Source organism: Artemia franciscana, chromosome 17, assembly GCF_032884065.1.
Source record: "Artemia franciscana chromosome 17, ASM3288406v1, whole genome shotgun sequence".
Taxonomy (NCBI): domain Eukaryota; kingdom Metazoa; phylum Arthropoda; class Branchiopoda; order Anostraca; family Artemiidae; genus Artemia; species Artemia franciscana.
In genome coordinates this window covers 33,088,925-33,113,856 of record NC_088879.1, presented here as the reverse complement: position 1 = coordinate 33,113,856, position 24,932 = coordinate 33,088,925, and the positions used below count along the sequence as shown (strand labels likewise).

General features: G+C 34.6%; 1 protein-coding gene across 14 annotated transcripts in view; it reads left to right on the top strand.

Moving 5' to 3' along the window:
• Window positions 1-24,932, top strand: part of LOC136038156 (cubilin-like) — a 321,162-nt gene that overhangs the window by 8,354 nt on the left and 287,876 nt on the right. For all 14 annotated transcript variants that reach the window (XR_010620136.1, XR_010620138.1, XR_010620137.1 and 11 more), the window contains exon 3: window positions 23,170-23,331. Coding sequence is in view for 11 of the 14 variants with exons in the window: in XM_065721206.1 (XP_065577278.1) it covers window positions 23,170-23,331 (162 nt within the window). In the remaining 3 variants the exon portion in view is untranslated. The remainder of the gene's footprint in view (window positions 1-23,169; window positions 23,332-24,932) is intronic.

The window sequence follows — 24,932 nt, the reverse complement described above, 5'->3', positions numbered from 1 at the left end:
AGGTGAGTTGTGTGCTGTTGGAATGCTTAGAAAAAATTCTGAACATTAAAAGTTTTGAAAGACTGAAAGTCTGCTTAGGTGAGTTGTGTGCTGTTGGAATGCTTAGAAAAAATTCTGAACATCAAAAGTTTCAAAAGACTGAAAGTCTGCTTAGGTGAGTTGTGTGCTGTTGGAATGCTTAGAAAAAATTCTGAACATTAAAAGTTTCGAAAGACTGAAAGTCTGCTTAGGTGAGTTGTGTGCTGTTGGAATGCTTAGAAAAAATTCTGAATATTAAAAGTTTCGAAAGACTGAAAGTCTGCTTAGGTGAGTTGTGTGCTGTTGGAATGCTTAGAAAAAATTCTGAACATAAAAGTTTCGAAAGACTGAAAGTCTGCTTAGGTGAGTTTTGTGCTGTTGGAATGCTTAGAAAAAATTCTGAACATCAAAAGTTTCAAAAGACTGAAAGTCTGCTTAGGTGAGTTGTGTGCTGTTGGAATGCTTAGAAAAATTCTGAACATTAAAAGTTTCGAAAGACTGAAAGTCTGCTTAGGTGGGTTGTGTGCTCATGGAATGCTTAGAAAAAATTCTGAACATTAAAAGTTTAGAAAGACTGAAAGTCTGCTTAGGTGAGTTGTGTGCTGTTGGAATGCTTAGAAAAAATTCTGAACATCAAAAAGTTTCAAAAGACTGAAAGTCTGCTTAGGTGAGTTGTGTGCTGTTGGAATGCTTAGAAAAAATTCTGAACATCAAAAGTTTCAAAAGACTGAAAGTCTGCTTAGGTGAGTTTGTGCTGTTGGAATGCTTAGAAAAAATTCTGAACATTAAAAGTTTCGAAAGACTGAAAGTCTGCTTAGGTGGAGTTGTGTGCTGTTGGAATGCTTAGAAAAAATTCTGAACATTAAAAGTTTCGAAAGACTGAAAGTCTGCTTAGGTGAGTTGTGTGCTGTTGGAATGCTTAGAAAAAATTCTGAACATTAAAAGTTTCGAAAGACTGAAAGTCTGCTGAGGTGAGTTGTGTGCTGTTGGAATGCTTAGAAAAAATTCTGAACATTAAAAGTTTCGAAAGACTGAAAGTCTGCTTAGGTGAGTTGTGTGCTGTTGGAATGCTTAGAAAAAATTCTGAACATCAAAAGTTTCAAAAGACTGAAAGTCTGCTTAGGTGAGTTGTGTGCTGTTGGAATGCTTAGAAAAAATTCTGAACATTAAAAGTTTCGAAAGACTGAAAGTCTGCTTAGGTGAGTTGTGTGCTGTTGGAATGCTTAGAAAAAATTCTGAACATTAAAAGTTTTGAAAGACTGAAAGTCTGCTTAGGTGAGTTGTGTGCTGTTGGAATGCTTAGAAAAAATTCTGAACATTAAAAGTTTCGAAAGACTAAAAGTCTGCTTAGGTGAGTTGTGTGCTGTTGGAATGCTTAGAAAAATTCTGAACATTAAAAGTTTCGAAAGACTTCTGAGGTGAGTTGTGTGCTCAGAATGCTTAGAAAAAATTCTGAACATTAAAAGTTTCGAAAGACTGAAAGTCTGCTTAGGTGAGTTGTGTGCTGTTGGAATGCTTAGAAAAAATTCTGAGCATCAAAAGTTTCGAAAGACTGAAAGTCTGCTTAGGTGAGTTGTGTGCTGTTGGAATGCTTAGAAAAAATTCTGAACATTAAAAGTTTGAAAGACTGAAAGTCTGCTTAGGTGAGTTGTGTGCTGTTGGAATGCTTAGAAAAAATTCTGAACATCAAAAGTTTCAAAAGACTGAAAGTCTGCTTAGGTGAGTTGTGTGCTGTTGGAATGCTTAGAAAAAATTCTGAACATTAAAAGTTTCGAAAGACTGAAAGTCTGCTTAGGTGAGTTGTGTGCTGTTGGAATGCTTAGAAAAAATTCTGAATATTAAAAGTTTCGAAAGACTGAAAGTCTGCTTAGGTGAGTTGTGTGCTGTTGGAATGCTTAGAAAAAATTCTGAACATTAAAAGTTTCGAAAGACTGAAAGTCTGCTTAGGTGAGTTTTGTGCTGTTGGAATGCTTAGAAAAAATTCTGAACATCAAAAGTTTCAAAAGACTGAAAGTCTGCTTAGGTGAGTTGTGTGCTGTTGGAATGCTTAGAAAAATTCTGAACATTAAAAGTTTCGAAAGACTGAAAGTCTGCTTAGGTGAGTTGTGTGCTTGGAATGCTTAGAAAAAATTCTGAACATTAAAAGTTTCGAAAGACTGAAAGTCTGCTTAGGTGAGTTGTGTGCTGTTGGAATGCTTAGAAAAAATTCTGAACATCAAAAATTTCAAAAGACTGAAAGTCTGATTAGGTGAGTTGTGTGCTGTTGGAATGCTTAGAAAAAATTCTGAACATCAAAAGTTTCAAAAGACTGAAAGTCTGCTTAGGTGAGTTTTGTGCTGTTGGAATGCTTAGAAAAAATTCTGAACATTAAAAGTTTCGAAAGACTGAAAGTCTGCTTAGGTGGTTGTGTGCTCATGGAATGCTTAGAAAAAATTCTGAACATTAAAAGTTTCGAAAGACTGAAAGTCTGCTTAGGTGAGTTTGTGCTGTTGGAATGCTTAGAAAAAATTCTGAACATTAAAAGTTTCGAAAGACTGAAAGTCTGCTTAGGTGAGTTGTGTGCTGTTGGAATGCTTAGAAAAAATTCTGAACATTAAAAGTTTGAAAGACTGAAAGTCTGCTTAGGTGAGTTGTGTGCTTGGAATGCTTAGAAAAAATTCTGAACATAAAAGTTTCGAAAGACTGAAAGTCTGCTTAGGTGAGTTGTGTGCTGTTGGAATGCTTAGAAAAAATTCTGAACATTAAAAGTTTCGAAAGACTGAAAGTCTGCTTAGGTGAGTTGTGTGCTGTTGGAATGCTTAGAAAAAATTCTGAACATTAAAAGTTTCGAAAGACTGAAAGTCTGCTTAGGTGGTTGTGTGCTCATGGAATGCTTAGAAAAATTCTGAACATTAAAAGTTTTGAAAGACTGAAAGTCTGCTTAGGTGAGTTGTGTGCTGTTGGAATGCTTAGAAAAAATTCTGAACATCAAAAGTTTCAAAAGACTGAAAGTCTGCTTAGGTGAGTTGTGTGCTGTTGGAATGCTTAGAAAAAATTCTGAACATTAAAAGTTTTGAAAGACTGAAAGTCTGCTTAGGTGAGTTGTGTGCTGTTGGAATGCTTAGAAAAAATTCTGAACATTAAAAGTTTCGAAAGACTGAAAGTCTGCTTAGGTGAGTTTGTGCTGTTGGAATGCTTAGAAAAAATTTCTAATCTAAAGTTTGAAAGACTGAAAGTCTGCTTAGGTGAGTTTGTGCTGTTGGAATGCTTAGAAAAAATTCTGAACATTAAAAGTTTCAAAAGACTGAAAGTCTGCTTAGGTGAGTTGTGTGCTGTTGGAATGCTTAGAAAAAATTCTGAACATTAAAAGTTTCGAAAGACTGAAAGTCTGCTTAGGTGAGTTGTGTGCTGTTGGAATGCTTAGAAAAAATTCTGAACATTAAAAGTTTCGAAAGACTGAAAGTCTGCTTAGGTGAGTTGCGTGCTGTTGGAATGCTTAGAAAAAATTCTGAACATCAAAAGTTTCAAAAGACTGAAAGTCTGCTTAGGTGAGTTGTGTGCTGTTGGAATGCTTAGAAAAAATTCTGAACATTAAAAGTTTCGAAAGACTGAAAGTCTGCTTAGGTGAGTTGTGTGCTGTTGGAATGCTTAGAAAAAATTCTGAACATTAAAAGTTTCGAAAGACTGAAAGTCTGCTTAGGTGAGTTGTGTGCTGTTGGAATGCTTAGAAAAAATTCTGAACATCAAAAGTTTCAAAAGACTGAAAGTCTGCTTAGGTGAGTTGTGTGCTGTTGGAATGCTTAGAAAAAATTCTGAACATTAAAAGTTTCGAAAGACTGAAAGTCTGCTTAGGTGAGTTGTGTGCTGTTGGAATGCTTAGAAAAAATTCTGAACATTAAAAGTTTCGAAAGACTGAAAGTCTGCTTAGGTGAGTTGTGTGCTGTTGGAATGCTTAGAAAAAATTCTGAACATCAAAAGTTTCAAAAGACTGAAAGTCTGCTTAGGTGAGTTGTGTGCTTGGAATGCTTAGAAAAAATTCTGAACATAAAAGTTTCGAAAGACTGAAAGTCTGCTTAGGTGAGTTGTGTGCTGTTAGAATGCTTAGAAAAAATTCTGAACATCAAAAGTTTCAAAAGACTGAAAGTCTGCTTGGGTGAGTTGTGTGCTGTTGGAATGCTTAGAAAAAATTCTGAACATCAAAAGTTTCAAAAGACTGAAAGTCTGCTTAGGTGAGTTGTGTGCTGTTGGAATGCTTAGAAAAAATTCTGAACATTAAAAGTTTCGAAAGACTGAAAGTCTGCTTAGGTGAGTTGTGTGCTCATGGAATGCTTAGAAAAAATTCTGAACATAAAAAGTTTCGAAAGACTGAAAGTCTGCTTAGGTGAGTTGTGTGCTGTTGGAATGCTTAGAAAAAATTCTGAACATTAAAAGTTTCGAAAGACTGAAAGTCTGCTTAGGTGAGTTGTGTGCTGTTGGAATGCTTAGAAAAAATTCTGAACATTAAAAGTTTCGAAAGACTGAAAGTCTGCTTAGGTGAGTTGTGTGCTGTTGGAATGCTTAGAAAAAATTCTGAACATTAAAAGTTTCGAAAGACTGAAAGTCTGCTTAGGTGAGTTGTGTGCTGTTGGAATGCTTAGAAAAAATTCTGAACATTAAAAGTTTCGAAAGACTGAAAGTCTGCTTAGGTGAGTTGTGTGCTGTTGGAATGCTTAGAAAAAATTCTGAACATTAAAAGTTTGAAAGACTGAAAGTCTGCTTAGGTGAGTTGTGTGCTGTTGGAATGCTTAGAAAAAATTCTGAACATTAAAAGTTTCGAAAGACTGAAAGTCTGCTTAGGTGAGTTGTGTGCTGTTGGAATGCTTAGAAAAAATTCTGAACATCAAAAGTTTCAAAAGACTGAAAGTCTGCTTAGGTGAGTTGTGTGCTGTTGGAATGCTTAGAAAAAATTCTGAACATTAAAAGTTTCGAAAGACTGAAAGTCTGCTTAGGTGAGTTGTGTGCTGTTGGAATGCTTAAAAAAATTCTGAACATTAAAAGTTTCGAAAGACTGAAAGTCTGCTTAGGTGGGTTGTGTGCTCATGGAATGCTTAGAAAAAATTCTGAACATTAAAAGTTTCGAAAGACTGAAAGTCTGCTTAGGTGAGTTGTGTGCTGTTGGAATGCTTAGAAAAAATTCTGAACATCAAAAGTTTCAAAAGACTGAAAGTCTGCTTAGGTGAGTTGTGTGCTGTTGGAATGCTTAGAAAAAATTCTGAACATTAAAAGTTTTGAAAGACTGAAAGTCTGCTTAGGTGAGTTGTGTGCTGTTGGAATGCCTAGAAAAAATTCTGAACATCAAAAGTTTCAAAAGACTGAAAGTCTCCTTAGGTGAGTTGTGTGCTGTTGGAATGCTTAGAAAAAATTCTGAACATTAAAAGTTTCGAAAGACTGAAAGTCTGCTTAGGTGAGTTGTGTGCTGTTGGAATGCTTAGAAAAAATTCTGAATATTAAAAGTTTCGAAAGACTGAAAGTCTGCTGAGGTGAGTTGTGTGCTGTTGGAATGCTTAGAAAAAATTCTGAACATTAAAAGTTTCGAAAGACTGAAAGTCTGCTTAGGTGAGTTTTGTGCTGTTGGAATGCTTAGAAAAAATTCTGAACATCAAAAGTTTCAAAAGACTGAAAGTCTGCTTGGTTGAGTTGTGTGCTGTTGGAATGCTTAGAAAAGATTCTGATCATTAAAAGTTTCGAAAGACTGAAAGTCTACTTAGGTGGGTTGTGTGCTCATGGAATGCTTAGAAAAAATTCTGAACATTAAAAGTTTCGAAAGACTGAAAGTCTGTTTAGGTGAGTTGTGTGCTGTTGGAATGCTTAGAAAAAATTCAGAACATCAAAAATTTCAAAAGACTGAAAGTCTGATTAGGTGAGTTGTGTGCTGTTGGAATGTTTAGAAAAAATTCTGAACATCAAAAGTTTCAAAAGACTGAAAGTCTGCTTAGTTGAGTTTTGTGCTGTTGGAATGCTTAGAAAAAATTCTGAACATTAAAAGTTTCGAAAGACTGAAAGTCTGCTTAGGTGGGTTGTGTGCTCATGGAATGCTTAGAAAAAATTCTGAACATTAAAAGTTTCGAAAGACTGAAAGTCTGCTTAGGTGAGTTATGTGCTGTTGGAATGCTTAGAAAAAATTCTGAACATTAAAAGTTTCGAAAGACTGAAAGTCTGCTTAGGTGAGTTGTGTGCTGTTGGAATGCTTCGAAAAAATTCTGAACATTAAAAGTTTTGAAAGACTGAAAGTCTGCTTAGGTGGGTTGTGTGCTCATGGAATGCTTAGAAAAAATTCTGAACATTAAAAGTTTCAAAAGACTGAAAGTCTGCTTAGGTGAGTTGTGTGCTGTTGGAATGCTTAGAAAAAATTCTGAACATTAAAAGTTTCGAAAGACTGAAAGTCTGCTTAGGTGAGTTGTGTGCTGTTGGAATGCTTCGAAAAAAATTCTGAACATTAAAAGTTTCGAAAGACTGAAAGTCTGCTTAGGTGGGTTGTGTGCTCATGGAATGCTTAGAAGAAATTCTGAACATTAAAAGTTTTGAAAGACTGAAAGTCTGCTTAGGTGAGTTGTGTGCTGTTGGAATGCTTAGAAAAAATTCTGAACATCAAAAGTTTCAAAAGACTGAAAGTCTGCTTAGGTGAGTTGTGTGCTGTTGGAATGCTTAGAAAAAATTCTGAACATTAAAAGTTTTGAAAGACTGAAAGTCTGCTTAGGTGAGTTGTGTGCTGTTGGAATGCCTAGAAAAAATTCTGAACATCAAAAGTTTCAAAAGACTGAAAGTCCTTAGGTGAGTTTGTGCTGTTGGAATGCTTAGAAAAAATTCTGAACATCAAAAGTTTCAAAAGACTGAAAGTCTGCTTAGGTGAGTTTTGTGCTGTTGGAATGCTTAGAAAAAATTCTGAACATTAAAAGTTTCGAAAGACTGAAAGTCTGCTTAGGTGAGTTGTGTGCTGTTAGAATGCTTAGAAAAAATTCTGAACATCAAAAGTTTCAAAAGACTGAAAGTCTGCTTAGGTGAGTTGTGTGCTGTTGGAATGCTTAGAAAAAATTCTGAACATTAAAAGTTTCAAAAGACTGAAAGTCTGCTTAGGTGAGTTGTGTGCTGTTGGAATGCTTAGAAAAAATTCTGAACATTAAAAGTTTCGAAAGACTGAAAGTCTGCTTAGGTGAGTTGTGTGCTCATGGAATGCTTAGAAAAAATTCTGAACATAAAAGTTTCGAAAGACTGAAAGTCTGCTTAGGTGAGTTGTGTGCTGTTGGAATGCTTAGAAAAAATTCTGAACATTAAAAGTTTCGAAAGACTGAAAGTCTGCTTAGGTGAGTTGTGTGCTGTTGGAATGCTTAGAAAAAATTCTGAACATTAAAAGTTTCGAAAGACTGAAAGTCTGCTTAGGTGAGTTGTGTGCTGTTGAATGCTTAGAAAAAATTCTGAACATTAAAAGTTTCGAAAGACTGAAAGTCTGCTTAGGTGAGTTGTGTGCTGTTGGAATGCTTAGAAAAAATTCTGAACATTAAAAGTTTCGAAAGACTGAAAGTCTGCTTAGGTGAGTTGTGTGCTGTTGGAATGCTTAGAAAAAATTCTGAACATTAAAAGTTTTGAAAGACTGAAAGTCTGCTTAGGTGAGTTGTGTGCTTGGAATGCTTAGAAAAAATTCTGAACATTAAAAGTTTCGAAAGACTGAAAGTCTGCTTAGGTGAGTTGTGTGCTGTTGGAATGCTTAGAAAAAATTCTGAACATCAAAAGTTTCAAAAGACTGAAAGTCTGCTTAGGTGAGTTGTGTGCTGTTGGAATGCTTAGAAAAAATTCTGAACATTAAAAGTTTCGAAAGACTGAAAGTCTGCTTAGGTGAGTTGTGTGCTGTTGGAATGCTTCGAAAAAAATTCTGAATATTAAAAGTTTCGAAAGACTGAAAGTCTGCTTAGGTGGGTTGTGTGCTCATGGAATGCTTAGAAAAATTCTGAACATTAAAAGTTTGAAAGACTGAAAGTCTGCTTAGGTGAGTTGTGTGCTGTTGGAATGCTTAGAAAAAATTCTGAACATCAAAAGTTTCAAAAGACTGAAAGTCTGCTTAGGTGAGTTGTGTGCTGTTGGAATGCTTAGAAAAAATTCTGAACATTAAAAGTTTGAAAGACTGAAAGTCTGCTTAGGTGAGTTGTGTGCTGTTGGAATGCTTAGAAAAAATTCTGAACATCAAAAGTTTCAAAAGACTGAAAGTCTGCTTAGGTGAGTTGTGTGCTGTTGGAATGCTTAGAAAAAATTCTGAACATTAAAAGTTTCGAAAGACTGAAAGTCTGCTTAGGTGAGTTGTGTGCTGTTGGAATGCTTAGAAAAAATTCTGAATATTAAAAGTTTCGAAAGACTGAAAGTCTGCTGAGGTGAGTTGTGTGCTGTTGGAATGCTTAGAAAAAATTCTGAACATTAAAAGTTTCGAAAGACTGAAAGTCTGCTTAGGTGAGTTTTGTGCTGTTGGAATGCTTAGAAAAAATTCTGAACATCAAAAGTTTCAAAAGACTGAAAGTCTGCTTGGTTGAGTTGTGTGCTGTTGGAATGCTTAGAAAAAATTCTGAACATTAAAAGTTTCGAAAGACTGAAAGTCTACTTAGGTGGGTTGTGTGCTCATGGAATGCTTAGAAAAAATTCTGAACATTAAAAGTTTCGAAAGACTGAAAGTCTGCTTAGGTGAGTTGTGTGCTGTTGGAATGCTTAGAAAAAATTCAGAACATCAAAAGTTTCAAAAGACTGAAAGTCTGATTAGGTGAGTTGTGTGCTGTTGGAATGTTTAGAAAAAATTCTGAACATCAAAAGTTTCAAAAGACTGAAAGTCTGCTTAGTTGAGTTTTGTGCTGTTGGAATGCTTAGAAAAAATTCTGAACATTAAAAGTTTCGAAAGACTGAAAGTCTGCTTAGGTGGGTTGTGTGCTCATGGAATGCTTAGAAAAAATTCTGAACATTAAAAGTTTCGAAAGACTGAAAGTCTGCTTAGGTGAGTTGTGTGCTGTTGGAATGCTTAGAAAAAATTCTGAACATTAAAAGTTTCGAAAGACTGAAAGTCTGCTTAGGTGAGTTGTGTGCTGTTGGAATGCTTAGAAAAAATTCTGAACATTAAAAGTTTCGAAAGACTGAAAGTCTGCTGAGGTGAGTTGTGTGCTGTTGGAATGCTTAGAAAAAATTCTGAACATTGAAAGTTTCGAAAGACTGAAAGTCTGCTTAGGTGAGTTGTGTGCTGTTGGAATGCTTAGAAAAAATTCAGAACATCAAAAGTTTCAAAAGACTGAAAGTCTGCTTAGGTGAGTTGTGTGCTGTTGGAATGCTTAGAAAAAATTCTGAACATTAAAAGTTTCGAAAGACTGAAAGTCTGCTTAGGTGAGTTGTATGCTGTTGGAATGGTTCGAAAAAATTCTGAACATTAAAAGTTTTGAAAGACTGAAAGTCTACTTAGGTGTATTGTGTGCTCATGGAATGCTTAGAAAAAATTCTGAACATTAAAAGTTTCGAAAGACTGAAAGTCTGCTTAGGTGAGTTGTGTGCTGTTGGAATGCTTAGAAAAGATTCTGAACATTAAAAGTTTCTAAGCATTCTGAGAGCTCAGAATGCTTAGAAAAAATTCTGAACATTAAAAGTTTCGAAAGACTGAAAGTCTGCTTAGGTGAGTTGTGTGCTGTTGGAATGCTTAGAAAAAATTCTGAACATCAAAAGTTTCAAAAGACTGAAAGTCTGCTTAGGTGAGTTGTGTGCTGTTGGAATGCTTAGAAAAAATTCTGAACATTAAAAGTTTTGAAAGACTGAAAGTCTGCTTAGGTGAGTTGTGTGCTGTTGGAATGCCTAGAAAAAATTCTGAACATCAAAAGTTTCAAAAGACTGAAAGTCTCCTTAGGTGAGTTGTGTGCTGTTGGAATGCTTAGAAAAAATTCTGAACATTAAAAGTTTCGAAAGACTGAAAGTCTGCTTAGGTGAGTTGTGTGCTGTTGGAATGCTTAGAAAAAATTCTGAATATTAAAAGTTTCGAAAGACTGAAAGTCTGCTGAGGTGAGTTGTGTGCTGTTGGAATGCTTAGAAAAAATTCTGAACATTAAAAGTTTCGAAAGACTGAAAGTCTGCTTAGGTGAGTTTTGTGCTGTTGGAATGCTTAGAAAAAATTCTGAACATCAAAAGTTTCAAAAGACTGAAAGTCTGCTTGGTTGAGTTGTGTGCTGTTGGAATGCTTAGAAAAGATTCTGATCATTAAAAGTTTCGAAAGACTGAAAGTCTACTTAGGTGGGTTGTGTGCTCATGGAATGCTTAGAAAAAATTCTGAACATTAAAAGTTTCGAAAGACTGAAAGTCTGTTTAGGTGAGTTGTGTGCTGTTGGAATGCTTAGAAAAAATTCAGAACATCAAAAATTTCAAAAGACTGAAAGTCTGATTAGGTGAGTTGTGTGCTGTTGGAATGTTTAGAAAAAATTCTGAACATCAAAAGTTTCAAAAGACTGAAAGTCTGCTTAGTTGAGTTTTGTGCTGTTGGAATGCTTAGAAAAAATTCTGAACATTAAAAGTTTCGAAAGACTGAAAGTCTGCTTAGGTGGGTTGTGTGCTCATGGAATGCTTAGAAAAAATTCTGAACATTAAAAGTTTCGAAAGACTGAAAGTCTGCTTAGGTGAGTTATGTGCTGTTGGAATGCTTAGAAAAAATTCTGAACATTAAAAGTTTCGAAAGACTGAAAGTCTGCTTAGGTGAGTTGTGTGCTGTTGGAATGCTTCGAAAAAATTCTGAACATTAAAAGTTTTGAAAGACTGAAAGTCTGCTTAGGTGGGTTGTGTGCTCATGGAATGCTTAGAAAAAATTCTGAACATCAAAAGTTTCAAAAGACTGAAAGTCTGCTTAGGTGAGTTGTGTGCTGTTGGAATGCTTAGAAAAAATTCTGAACATTAAAAGTTTCGAAAGACTGAAAGTCTGCTTAGGTGAGTTGTGTGCTGTTGGAATGCTTCGAAAAAAATTCTGAACATTAAAAGTTTCGAAAGACTGAAAGTCTGCTTAGGTGGGTTGTGTGCTCATGGAATGCTTAGAAGAAATTCTGAACATTAAAAGTTTTGAAAGACTGAAAGTCTGCTTAGGTGAGTTGTGTGCTGTTGGAATGCTTAGAAAAAATTCTGAACATCAAAAGTTTCAAAAGACTGAAAGTCTGCTTAGGTGAGTTGTGTGCTGTTGGAATGCTTAGAAAAAATTCTGAACATTAAAAGTTTTGAAAGACTGAAAGTCTGCTTAGGTGAGTTGTGTGCTGTTGGAATGCCTAGAAAAAATTCTGAACATCAAAAGTTTCAAAAGACTGAAAGTCTCCTTAGGTGAGTTGTGTGCTGTTGGAATGTTTAGAAAAAATTCTGAACATCAAAAGTTTCAAAAGACTGAAAGTCTGCTTAGTTGAGTTTTGTGCTGTTGGAATGCTTAGAAAAAATTCTGAACATTAAAAGTTTCGAAAGACTGAAAGTCTGCTTAGGTGGGTTGTGTGCTCATGGAATGCTTAGAAAAAATTCTGAACATTAAAAGTTTCGAAAGACTGAAAGTCTGCTTAGGTGAGTTATGTGCTGTTGGAATGCTTAGAAAAAATTCTGAACATTAAAAGTTTCGAAAGACTGAAAGTCTGCTTAGGTGAGTTGTGTGCTGTTGGAATGCTTCGAAAAAATTCTGAACATTAAAAGTTTTGAAAGACTGAAAGTCTGCTTAGGTGGGTTGTGTGCTCATGGAATGCTTAGAAAAAATTCTGAACATCAAAAGTTTCAAAAGACTGAAAGTCTGCTTAGGTGAGTTGTGTGCTGTTGGAATGCTTAGAAAAAATTCTGAACATTAAAAGTTTCGAAAGACTGAAAGTCTGCTTAGGTGAGTTGTGTGCTGTTGGAATGCTTCGAAAAAAATTCTGAACATTAAAAGTTTCGAAAGACTGAAAGTCTGCTTAGGTGGGTTGTGTGCTCAAGGAATGCTTAGAAGAAATTCTGAACATTAAAAGTTTTGAAAGACTGAAAGTCTGCTTAGGTGAGTTGTGTGCTGTTGGAATGCTTAGAAAAAATTCTGAACATCAAAAGTTTCAAAAGACTGAAAGTCTGCTTAGGTGAGTTGTGTGCTGTTGGAATGCTTAGAAAAAATTCTGAACATTAAAAGTTTTGAAAGACTGAAAGTCTGCTTAGGTGAGTTGTGTGCTGTTGGAATGCCTAGAAAAAATTCTGAACATCAAAAGTTTCAAAAGACTGAAAGTCTCCTTAGGTGAGTTGTGTGCTGTTGGAATGCTTAGAAAAAATTCTGAACATTAAAAGTTTCGAAAGACTGAAAGTCTGCTTAGGTGAGTTGTGTGCTGTTGGAATACTTAGAAAAAATTCTGAATATTAAAAGTTTCGAAAGACTGAAAGTCTGCTGAGGTGAGTTGTGTGCTGTTGGAATGCTTAGAAAAAATTCTGAACATTAAAAGTTTCGAAAGACTGAAAGTCTGCTTAGGTGAGTTTTGTGCTGTTGGAATGCTTAGAAAAAATTCTGAACATCAAAAGTTTCAAAAGACTGAAAGTCTGCTTGGTTGAGTTGTGTGCTGTTGGATTGCTTAGAAAAGATTCTGATCATTAAAAGTTTCGAAAGACTGAAAGTCTACTTAGGTGGGTTGTGTGCTCATGGAATGCTTAGAAAAAATTCTGAACATTAAAAGTTTCGAAAGACTGAAAGTCTGTTTAGGTGAGTTGTGTGCTGTTGGAATGCTTAGAAAAAATTCAGAACATCAAAAATTTCAAAAGACTGAAAGTCTGATTAGGTGAGTTGTGTGCTGTTGGAATGTTTAGAAAAAATTCTGAACATCAAAAGTTTCAAAAGACTGAAAGTCTGCTTAGTTGAGTTTTGTGCTGTTGGAATGCTTAGAAAAAATTCTGAACATTAAAAGTTTCGAAAGACTGAAAGTCTGCTTAGGTGGGTTGTGTGCTCATGGAATGCTTAGAAAAAATTCTGAACATTAAAAGTTTCGAAAGACTGAAAGTCTGCTTAGGTGAGTTGTGTGCTGTTGGAATACTTAGAAAAAATTCTGAACATTAAAAGTTTCGAAAGACTGAAAGTCTGCTTAGGTGAGTTGTGTGCTGTTGGAATGCTTAGAAAAAATTCTGAACATTAAAAGTTTCGAAAGACTGAAAGTCTGCTGAGGTGAGTTGTGTGCTGTTGGAATGCTTAGAAAAAATTCTGAACATTGAAAGTTTCGAAAGACTGAAAGTCTGCTTAGGTGAGTTGTGTGCTGTTGGAATGCTTAGAAAAAATTCAGAACATCAAAAGTTTCAAAAGACTGAAAGTCTGCTTAGGTGAGTTGTGTGCTGTTGGAATGCTTAGAAAAAATTCTGAACATTAAAAGTTTCGAAAGACTGAAAGTCTGCTTAGGTGAGTTGTATGCTGTTGGAATGGTTCGAAAAAATTCTGAACATTAAAAGTTTTGAAAGACTGAAAGTCTACTTAGGTGTATTGTGTGCTCATGGAATGCTTAGAAAAAATTCTGAACATTAAAAGTTTCGAAAGACTGAAAGTCTGCTTAGGTGAGTTGTGTGCTGTTGGAATGCTTAGAAAAGATTCTGAACATTAAAAGAATTTTTTCTAAGCATTCTGAGAGACTCAGAATGCTTAGAAAAAATTCTGAACATTAAAAGTTTCGAAAGACTGAAAGTCTGCTTAGGTGAGTTGTGTGCTGTTGGAATGCTTAGAAAAAATTCTGAACATCAAAAGTTTCAAAAGACTGAAAGTCTGCTTAGGTGAGTTGTGTGCTGTTGGAATGCTTAGAAAAAATTCTGAACATTAAAAGTTTTGAAAGACTGAAAGTCTGCTTAGGTGAGTTGTGTGCTGTTGGAATGCCTAGAAAAAATTCTGAACATCAAAAGTTTCAAAAGGCTGAAAGTCTCCTTAGGTGAGTTGTGTGCTGTTGGAATGCTTAGAAAAAATTCTGAACATTAAAAGTTTCGAAAGACTGAAAGTCTGCTTAGGTGAGTTGTGTGCTGTTGGAATGCTTAGAAAAAATTCTGAATATTAAAAGTTTCGAAAGACTGAAAGTCTGCTGAGGTGAGTTGTGTGCTGTTGGAATGCTTAGAAAAAATTCTGAACATTAAAAGTTTCGAAAGACTGAAAGTCTGCTTAGGTGAGTTTTGTGCTGTTGGAATGCTTAGAAAAAATTCTGAACATCAAAAGTTTCAAAAGACTGAAAGTCTGCTTGGTTGAGTTGTGTGCTGTTGGAATGCTTAGAAAAGATTCTGATCATTAAAAGTTTCGAAAGACTGAAAGTCTACTTAGGGGGGTTGTGTGCTCATGGAATGCTTAGAAAAAATTCTGAACATTAAAAGTTTCGAAAGACTGAAAGTCTGTTTAGGTGAGTTGTGTGCTGTTGGAATGCTTAGAAAAAATTCAGAACATCAAAAATTTCAAAAGACTGAAAGTCTGATTAGGTGAGTTGTGTGCTGTTGGAATGTTTAGAAAAAATTCTGAACATCAAAAGTTTCAAAAGACTGAAAGTCTCCTTAGTTGAGTTTTGTGCTGTTGGAATGCTTAGAAAAAATTCTGAACATTAAAAGTTTCGAAAGACTGAAAGTCTGCTTAGGTGGGTTGTGTGCTCATGGAATGCTTAGAAAAAATTCTGAACATTAAAAGTTTCGAAAGACTGAAAGTCTGCTTAGGTGAGTTGTGTGCTGTTGGAATACTTAGAAAAAATTCTGAACATTAAAAGTTTCGAAAGACTGAAAGTCTGCTTAGGTGAGTTGTGTGCTGTTGGAATGCTTAGAAAAAATTCTGAACATTAAAAGTTTCGAAAGACTGAAAGTCTGCTGAGGTGAGTTGTGTGCTGTTGGAATGCTTAGAAAAAATTCTGAACATTTAAAGTTTTGAAAGACTGAAAGTCTGCTTAGGTGAGTTGTGTGCTGTTGGAATGCTTAGAAAAAATTCAGAACATCAAAAGTTTCAAAAGACTGAAAGTCTGCTTAGGTGAGTTGTGTGCTGTTGGAATGCTTAGAAAAAATTCTGAACATTAAAAGTTTCGAAAGACTGAAAGTCTGCTTAGGTGAGTTGTATGCTGTTGGAATGGTTCGAAAAAATTCTGAACATTAAAAGTTTTGAAAGACTGAAAGTCTACTTAGGTGTATTGTGTGCTCATGGAATGCTTAGAAAAAATTCTGAACATTAAAAGTTTCGAAAGACTGAAAGTCTGCTTAGGTGAGTTGTGTGCTGTTGGAATGCTTAGAAAAGATTCTGAACATTAAAAGTTTCGAAAGACTGAAAGTCTGCTGAGGTGAGTTGTGTGCTGTTGGAATGCTTAGAAAAAATTCTAAACGTTAAAAGTTTCGAAAGACTGAAAGTCTGCTTAGGTGAGTTGTGTGCTGTTGGAATGCTTAGAAAAAATTCAGAACATCAAAAGTTTCAAAAGACTGAAAGTCTGCTTAGGTGAGTTGTGTGCTGTTGGAATGCTTAGAAAAAATTCTGAACATTAAAAGTTTCGAAAGACTGAAAGTCTGCTTAGGTGAGTTGTGTGCTGTTGGAATGCTTAGAAAAAATTCAGAACATCAAAAGTTTCAAAAGACTGAAAGTCTGCTTAGGTGAGTTGTGTGCTGTTGGAATGCTTAGAAAAAATTCTGAACATTAAAAGTTTCGAAAGACTGAAAGTCTGCTTAGGTGAGTTGTGTGCTGTTGGAATGCTTCGAAAAAAATTCTGAACATTAAAAGTTTCGAAAGACTGAAAGTCTGCTTATGTGGGTTGTGTGCTCATGGAATGCTTAGAAGAAATTCTGAACATTAAAAGTTTTGAAAGACTGAAAGTCTGCTTAGGTGGGTTGTGTGCTCTCAGAATGCTTAGAAAAAATTCTGAATATTAAAAGTTTCGAAAGACGGAAAGTCTGCTTAGGTGAGTTGTGTGCTGTTGGAATGCTTAGAAAAAATTCTGAACATCAAAAGTTTCAAAAGACTGAAAGTCTGCTTAGGTGAGATGTGTGCTGTTGGAATGCTTAGAAAAAATTCTGAACATTAAAAGTTTTGAAAGACTGAAAGTCTGCTTAGGTGAGTTGTGTGCTGTTGGAATGCTTAGAAAAAATTCTGAACATCAAAAGTTTCAAAAGACTGAAAGTCTGCTTAGGTGAGTTGTGTGCTGTTGGAATGCTTAGAAAAAATTCTGAACATTAAAAGTTTCGAAAGACTGAAAGTCTGCTTAGGTGAGTTGTGTGCTGTTGGAATGCTTAGAAAAAATTCTGAATATTAAAAGTTTCGAAAGACTGAAAGTCTGCTGAGGTGAGTTGTGTGCTGTTGGAATGCTTTGAAAAAATTCTGAACATTAAAAGTTTCGAAAGACTTAAAGTCTGCTTAGGTGATTTTTGTGCTGTTGGAATGCTTAGAAAAATTCTGAACATCAAAAGTTTCAAAAGACTGAAAGTCTGCTTGGTTGAGTTGTGTGCTGTTGGAATGCTTAGAAAAGATTCTGAACATTAAAAGTTTCGAAAGACTGAAAGTCTACTTAGGTGGGTTGTGTGCTCATGGAATGCTTAGAAAAAATTCTGAACATTAAAAGTTTCGAAAGACTGAAAGTCTGCTTAGGTGAGTTGTGTGCTGTTGGAATGCTTAGAAAAAAAATTCAGAACATCAAAAGTTTCAAAAGACTGAAAGTCTGATTAGGTGACTTGTGTGCTGTTGGAATGTTTAGAAAAAATTCTGAACATCAAAAGTTTCAAAAGACTGAAAGTCTGCTTAGTTGAGTTTTGTGCTGTTGGAATGCTTAGAAAAATTCTGAACATTAAAATTTTCGAAAGACTGAAAGTCTGCTTAGGTGGGTTGTGTGCTCATGGAATGCTTAGAAAAAATTCTGAACATTAAAAGTTTCGAAAGACTGAAAGTCTGCTTAGGTGAGTTGTGTGCTGTTGGAATACTTAGAAAAAATTCTGAACATTAAAAGTTTCGAAAGACTGAAAGTCTGCTTTGGTGAGTTGTGTACTGTTGGAATGCTTAGAAAAAATTCTGAACATTAAAAGTTTCGAAAGACTGAAAGTCTGCTGAGGTGAGTTGTGTGCTGTTGGAATGCTTAGAAAAAATTCTGAACATTAAAAGTTTCGAAAGACTGAAAGTCTGCTTAGGTGAGTTGTGTGCTGTTGGAATGCTTAGGTATAATTATTATTTAAGAATAAAGTCAAAAGAAAAAAAAGAGAAAATAATCAGTCTTTTCAGAGGGAGGGTTTCTTAATAAGTTCGTCAGATAAAAAAAAATGATGGGAGAGGATTTTTGGGGTGGAGGATGTATATTATAAAATTTTACCTTGAAATATGAAAGATCATTAAATATAAGTATTTTGCCTCAGAGCGTTATTTCTTAAGCTTTTGCTCAATGTCTGGGGGCAATCTATCCTTGATTTAAAAAGTCTAAAGAAACGGGAAAAAAAATCCATGGTCTTACATATTAGATGTTGGAGTGGATGCATCCTCCAAAAAAAAACGCTTTTTTGCTCTTTTATTTACCATTTAGTGTAAATACAATTAGAAATGTATAAAATGGACTGGTTCCTTATAACACTTTATCATAGGTTGCGCAATAACGCTTTTTAAATGAAGAGCTAAGTGGGAACTATATATTATTTTTTCCCATCAAGGCACTTCGTTTGGAAGGATTTGTCATGGAATATCGGTAGTATTTCAGTTGGTTTAAAATTGAAAGTTCTAGCTCCTTTTTAAGAGTCAAAGGTGATGGGAGGAAAAACCAGCTTCCGTCCCACGCACGTTTTTTCTCGAATTTCATCGGATCAAAATTTCAAGATAGCCGTTTTGTTAAGTTTGTTTGAGAGGTCGAATTACTATGCCTCTGGGGATTCCAAAACCCCCTCCCAAGCCTTCGAGTCAAGGGCTCCAAGCTGTGTGATACACCCATTGTTTACCTTTATTTTAAAGGGGGCGTGTTTGACCTTTGGCGTCTAAAGAGGCTAGGTGCATTTCAAGTGAATTTTTCAATAAATAAATAAAGAAAAAATGTTTTTCAAATGAAAGTTAGTAGCAACATTAAAAATTAAAACGAAAAAAAGGATTACGTATATGAGGGGGTTTCCCCCTCCTCAACACCTCCCTCTTCACGCTAAAGATTTTTAGCACTTTAAAAGATCTTCTTATTGTTCTAATTAAACGACTCATGTGTTTCAGGAGTCAATCTCAGAGAACTGGGAAAAATTCAAACTTTAGTGTAAAGAGCGAGGTGGTGAAGAGGGTAAAATCCCCTAATATACATAATAATTTCTGTTTGTTTTAAGTTTTAATGTTATTTCTTATTTTCAGTAGAAAAATAAGTTTTTTTTACTTAATTTCTGATAGTTTCTAAAATGATGCCAGGAAATCTGGCTCTGCCTCCACGGAAATACTGTAGAAGTTTCAAGCTCCTATCTACAAAAATGTGGAATTTTGTATTTTTTTGCTAGAAGGCAGATCACGGATGCGTGTTGATTTGTTTGCTTGTTTTTTTGTTGTTTTTCCCAGGGGTGATCGTATCGACTCAGTGGTCCTAGAATCTTCCGAGAGGGCTCATTCTAACGGAGATGAAAAGTTCTAGTGCCCTTTTTAAGTGACCAACAAAATTGGAGGGCACCTAGGCCCCCTCCCACGCTGATTGTTTTCCCAAAGTCAGCGGATAAAAATTCTGAGATAGCCATTTTATTCAGTGTAGTCGAAAAACCTTATAACTACGTCTTTGGGGACGACTTACTCCCCCACAGTCCCCGTAAGAGGGGCTACAAGTTACAAACTTCGACCAGTGCTTACATAAAGTAATGCTTATTGGGAAGTGTACAGACGTTTTCAGGGGATTTTTTGGTTGGGGGGAGGGGTTGACAAGAAGGGGATATTTTGGGGGAGCTTTCCATCGAGGAGTTTGTCATGGGGGAAGAAAATTTCCATGAAGGGAGCGCGGTATTTTCTAGCATTATTTATAAAAAAAAATGAAAAAATGAATATGAAATTCTTTTTCAACTGGAAGTAAGGAGCAGCATTAAAACTTAAAACGAACAGAAATTGTTACGCATATGAGGGGCTCACTCCTCCTAATATCTCACTCTTTACGCTAAAGTATTTTTAGTGATTTCAACTATTTATTCTACTGCTTTTGTGATTCAGGGGTCATTCTTAATGAACTGGGACAAAATTTAATCTTTAGTGTAAAGAGCGAGGTACTGACGAGGGGGTGAACCCCTCATGTATGTAATAAAAACGCGAGATTACAAAAGTTTGTTACGTAAGCTATTTTATAAGTTAGGTTTATCTTTTACTAATAAAAACATTCGTAAAAATTAAAAGTTTTAGTTGCCTTTTTAGGTAACCAAAAAATCGCAGGACAACTAGGCTTCATCTACCGTTCCTTTTTTCTCAAAATCATTCGATCAAAACTATGAGAAAGCCACTTAGCCGAAAAAAAAAATAAACCTGCAAATTTCGTGTTAATTATTCCTCTGTGGAGAGCCAAAATAAAATTATGCATTGATTCAAAAACGTTCAGAAATCAAATAAAAAATTTTTTTTTTTTAGCTGAAAGTAAGGAGCGACATTAAAACTTAAAATGAATAGAAATTACTTCGTATATGAAAGGGGCTGTTTCCTCATCAACGCCCCGCTCTTTACGCTAAAGGTTTTTACTGTTTTAAAAAGCAGAGTTGAGAGACAGAGTCAAACTTCATGTGAAATTATATATGATTTTGAATGAATCTGGACAGCTAATGAAAAAGGCATGGAAAAACGTCTGTGCAATGATACATAAGAAAGAACCGTAAACGAGATCTGCGGCTGGAAGACATGCGATAACAAGCATTAATACGAACCTCAAACGAACATAATGGTCAACAAAATCTGCGATTGGATGAAAAGTGACAGGGATGATCACATCCAATCATAATTAAAATTTGTGGTTAGAAGACAAGCAACAGTGAGAAACATAATGAGTCAAAGAAGAAAATAAATCCTGTAAAATACATGATTCTTTGATGTATTAATGGAAAAGACAAATTGAGCTTGCACCAGAATTTCTTAATTTAATTAAAATTGCTGATTTTACGCCTCACGACTTAAAACTACAGAATACCGCGATGATGATGCTAATAAATATTTAAAGAGCAAAATATATACAAGCCTGCCGCGTGCCGAGTGGCTGGGCCAGGCGCGAAGCCGGGGCTCTCGGTAATAATACATACATACATACATATATATATATATATATATATATATATATATATATATATATATATATATATATATATATATATATATATATATATATATATATATATATATATATATATATATATATATATATATGTATATATATATATATATATATATATATATATACATATATATATATATATATATATATATATATATATATATATATATATATATATATGTATATATATATATATATACACACACATATATATATATATATATATATATATATATATATATATATATATATATATATATATATATATATATATATATATATATATATATATATATATATATATATATATATATATATATAGTTCAAAATAAAACAAAAATAGGAACCAATAAAAACAAGCCCAATCCCAAAAGAACCACAAGATTAGCTGCAGAGAAGGCAAACATTGCAATAAGAAATTAATCCAATTTTTAATAAATACAGTTAGTTCAATGAATGAGCCTTTTTAGCTTATAAAATGTTAGCGTTTATCACACAGTCTTGGCTGAACTTTTCGTTAAGAAGTAATGATGCCAAGGCTATTTAAAAAAAAGAATGGATTTTTAACCGAAAACTTTTATTGTAAGTGTTTTATTGTTTATTATTTTCTTTGCTGAAGACGGCCCTTAAATATAGGGCCGAAATATTCAAATAGCTTTTGTTGTTTCACTGTCTTTGGAAAAATGTCATCATTATTATCTCTTCTGTAGTTGTATTATGGAAAGGTAGTGTGGTCTTCGTCATTATTTACGTCATGCTTATGGGGAGAATTTGACCAAAGATATTTTTCATTTTATTAGTTTAGGAAAATAACACGCGAACATTATTAATCAACAAACGTTTGTGGAATCTTGCAGAAGGAATAAAATTATTCCTAAATCCTTAAGGCATAAATTTCACTTAAACACTTTACGAGAGTCCCAGTTCACGCATAAATTACAGCTAAAAACGTTGAATTATATTATTAAGGACAAAAAACATAAGTCCTGGACCTGCGATTGTAAATATTTCATCTAAAAAGCTTAGCTATGTTGAAGAAAAAGTCCTAGAACAGGGGCCAAAATTTTTGGTTCTACCGAAACAGATTCCAGTTGCAGACTTGGTAGCATCTTTAGAATCCTCTCTCCACAAATGTAATGCTCTTGTTTCAACCCCGGATACAGTTAGATCTTGTTTGATTAATACTCTTTACAACACTTCATTAAAGCTTCCTAATTCTCCCAATAACGAAAGGAAAAACCTTTCTGAACTTCTGACTCTTTCTCTCAACTCTACTTTTTAAAACAGTAAAAACTTTAGCGTAAAGAGCAGGGCTTTGAAGAGGGAACACCCCCTTTCATATACGGGGTAATTTCTGCTTATTTTAAGTTTTAATGTCGCTCTTTACTTTCAGTTAAAGAAAACTCGTTTTTTAAAATTTAATTTCTGAACGTTTTTCAGTTAATCCATGTTTTGATTTCGGCTCTCCGCAGATGAATAATTAAAGCGAAATTTGTATATATATTTATTTGGCTAAATAGCTTTGTCATATCTGTGATCGAATGATTTAAAAAAAAGATGGGGGAGGAGGCCCAGTTGCCCTCCGATTTTTTGGGTACTTAAAAAGGCAACTAGAACTTTTAACTTTTTACGAACGTTTTCATTAGTAAAAGATATACGAAACTTACGAATTAGCTTACGTAGCAAACTTCTGTATTCGTATGTTTTTATTACGTATATGAGAGGATTCGCCCGCTCGTCAATACCTCGCTCTTTACAATAAAGCTTAAATTTTTTCCCCTGAATCACAAAGGCCATGGAATAAATAGTTGAAATTACTGAAAATACTTCAGCGTAAAGAGTGAGGTAATAGGACGAGGTAAACCCCTTATATGCGTAATAGTTTCTGTTCGTTTTAAGTTTTAACACTACTCCTTTCTTTCAGTTGAAAAATCTTTTTCATATCTATTTTTTCATTGTTTTTTTTTTAAATAATGCTAGAAAATGCTGCGCCCCTTCATGGAAATCTTCTTCCCCCATGACAAATTCCTCCAAGGAAAGTTTTCCCCACATAACCCCCTCTTCTCAACCCCTCCTCACAACCAAAAATTCCCCTGAAAACATCTGTACACTTCCCAATAACCATTACTATATGCAAACACTGGTCAAAGTTTGTAACTTGCAGCCCCTCACACGGGGACCGTGGGGGAGTCAGTCATCCCCAAAGACATAGTTATAAGATTTTTCGGCTATGTTGAATAAAATGGCTATCTCAGAATTTTGATCCGACGAATTTGGGAAAAAGTGAGTGTGGGAGGGGGCCTAGGTGCCCTCCAATTTTTTTGGCCACTTAAAAAGGGCACTAGAACTTCTCATTTCCTTTAGAATGAGTCCTCTTGTAAGATTCTAGGCCCACTGGGTCGACACGACCCAGTGGTCCGACCCAATACAAATTGTCACAAAGAGTGCATGACCACAAAAGATGGTTCAAGACCATTTTCATTTTGTTTTTTACAATAAAAAGCTTAACTCACTCGCTATAGTGGTCAGAAGTGCGAAGACAAAAAACTATGCGGAACATATTAAATATCATATTCTTTAATAGATGGTGAACAACTTCTTTTTTTATGGCGGGGTGGTTTTATAACTTACTATTTTTTGCATCAATATTTTTATACCATTTTAATTTCAACATATTTATTAGAAATTAACCCTCACCAGATTTTAGATAAAATTTACGATCATTTCCACTACCTACCTACAACACATAAATGTCGAGGCTCCCTTTTAATTGCGGGTATCTCTTTGTTCACAATGTATATCGAAGCAATTTATTATGTGCCCCCCCCCTAAGGAAAATCCTGGATCCACCCCTGAGGACTAGAAATCTAATGTGCAATAAATTTCAAATACTAAAAATCAAAAGGGAGCGTATTTGAGATACAGTTTGGATTACATATGTTTTTCTTTGCAGGTCCGAAAAGTATCTAACACCCTGGAAAGACTGGAGTTGACAGAATTGCCTGATATCCAGCGAATGCACCAAGAACTGCAAAGAACACTTGTCCTACCTACAACAGACTATAATGGTCGTATAAGTGAAGTCCAACAGTCTATTGCTGAAATAACTGCCCGAGTAAGTAAACACAGCTACGCACACGCTAGTTTAAGGGGGAACGGTATAGAAAACTTCCCGGCTTTCTTTTCCATGTTAAACATTTTTAGCTTGTTCGGCGACAACAAACGCATAAAGGTATTGATTTTGTTTTCTGTCTGTTCCCCTGACCTAGCGAAATAATCTTTTTTTTTTTTTTTTTTTTTTTTTTTTTTTTTTTTTTTTTTTTTTTTTTTTTTTTTTTTTACTGGGCTTTCTAAATTAAGCTTTTCATGCAAATTCTATTTCAACCGATCTAAGAAAACAGCACAATCAAGTTTAACAATTTTAGCACGGACTTGTAGAGGGCTTTCTAATTAATTTAAAAAGACATTTTCATCAGTTTATTTGTTTCTACTAAAATTTGCTACCATTGGTTTTATATTGGAACGTCCTGAGCTGTTGGATATTTAGCTTCACTAGGAGGGCATAAATACGGTTCTCCAGGCAATACAAGGTCAGCGGTTTATCTTGTCTCTGCTGACAACATAAGTGAATGTTATGCAAATAGGAGTGCTCAGTCAAATTATGTCACGGTCAAAGATATTAAAAGACAAGAAAGGCAATCTTTGTTTAAGCTATATTGATGCCAGATTTTGTTGGTGATTATAGGTTTTTTGGTAGGGTTTCAACTTGTTCATTAGAGTACCAAAGAAAGTAAAAATGAAAAATAATCTTTTAAATTGGTTAAGAGGATACTAACATAACCATATACATCTTCAAAATTTAGGAAAGCCCAAGAACTAAATTTCTAATTAAAAACATCTTCATATACAGTTATGTAGTTTTAAGGCTTAGTGGGTACCAAGCTTAGAAACATATACTTTTTTTGACAGCCAGCGAAAAATTAGCGAATATATATTATCATTAAACCCTAGGAACTGTATTTTTTCCTGTGTGTTGGGGCAAAAGACAAACGCTATCATTAATTGGCAGTGGACTGGGTAAAGTAAAATAATGGTTGCATGAGTAAAATAATGATCCTAAAATTTTGTTTATTAATAGGAAGAGAAATGTATATATTTTAGAAAAACTTAAAATTATAAGCTTTTTATTTTTGTGTATGTCGTTAAAATATTAAAGATGAAACAATTCATATTGTTAGTGAATTTTCTTACCTAAACGAACACCTTATCAGACGGATTAACTATCCTTTATTATTTGTATTTATCCCTTAAGGGTTCCAACTACCATTACATATCAGTATAATCCGTATTTTCTTAGTATTCTGAAAATATTGCTTTTACAGCTTAATTTTTTTCATACACAGCATAAATACTGAATAAATATTTTGCTCTAGATGCCATAATATACATCTCCATTCCGACTTGATACATTATCAACGTTCAGTGGCAAGTCTTTGGAGTATTAACCCAGTTTTCCTCCATTTCTTGATAATATAATACGAAAATGAATCCAAACAATATCGCCAAAACAGATAATAAAGCTTGATTAAAACTACTCCTACTACTGCTAACAACTCACTACAGGACCAAGCCCCCTGAGCCCACCACAGCTAAGGAAGCTCCTCCTCCATCCCAGTTAGTTCAAAGCCTCCCTCTTTACACCCTCTCAAGATGTTT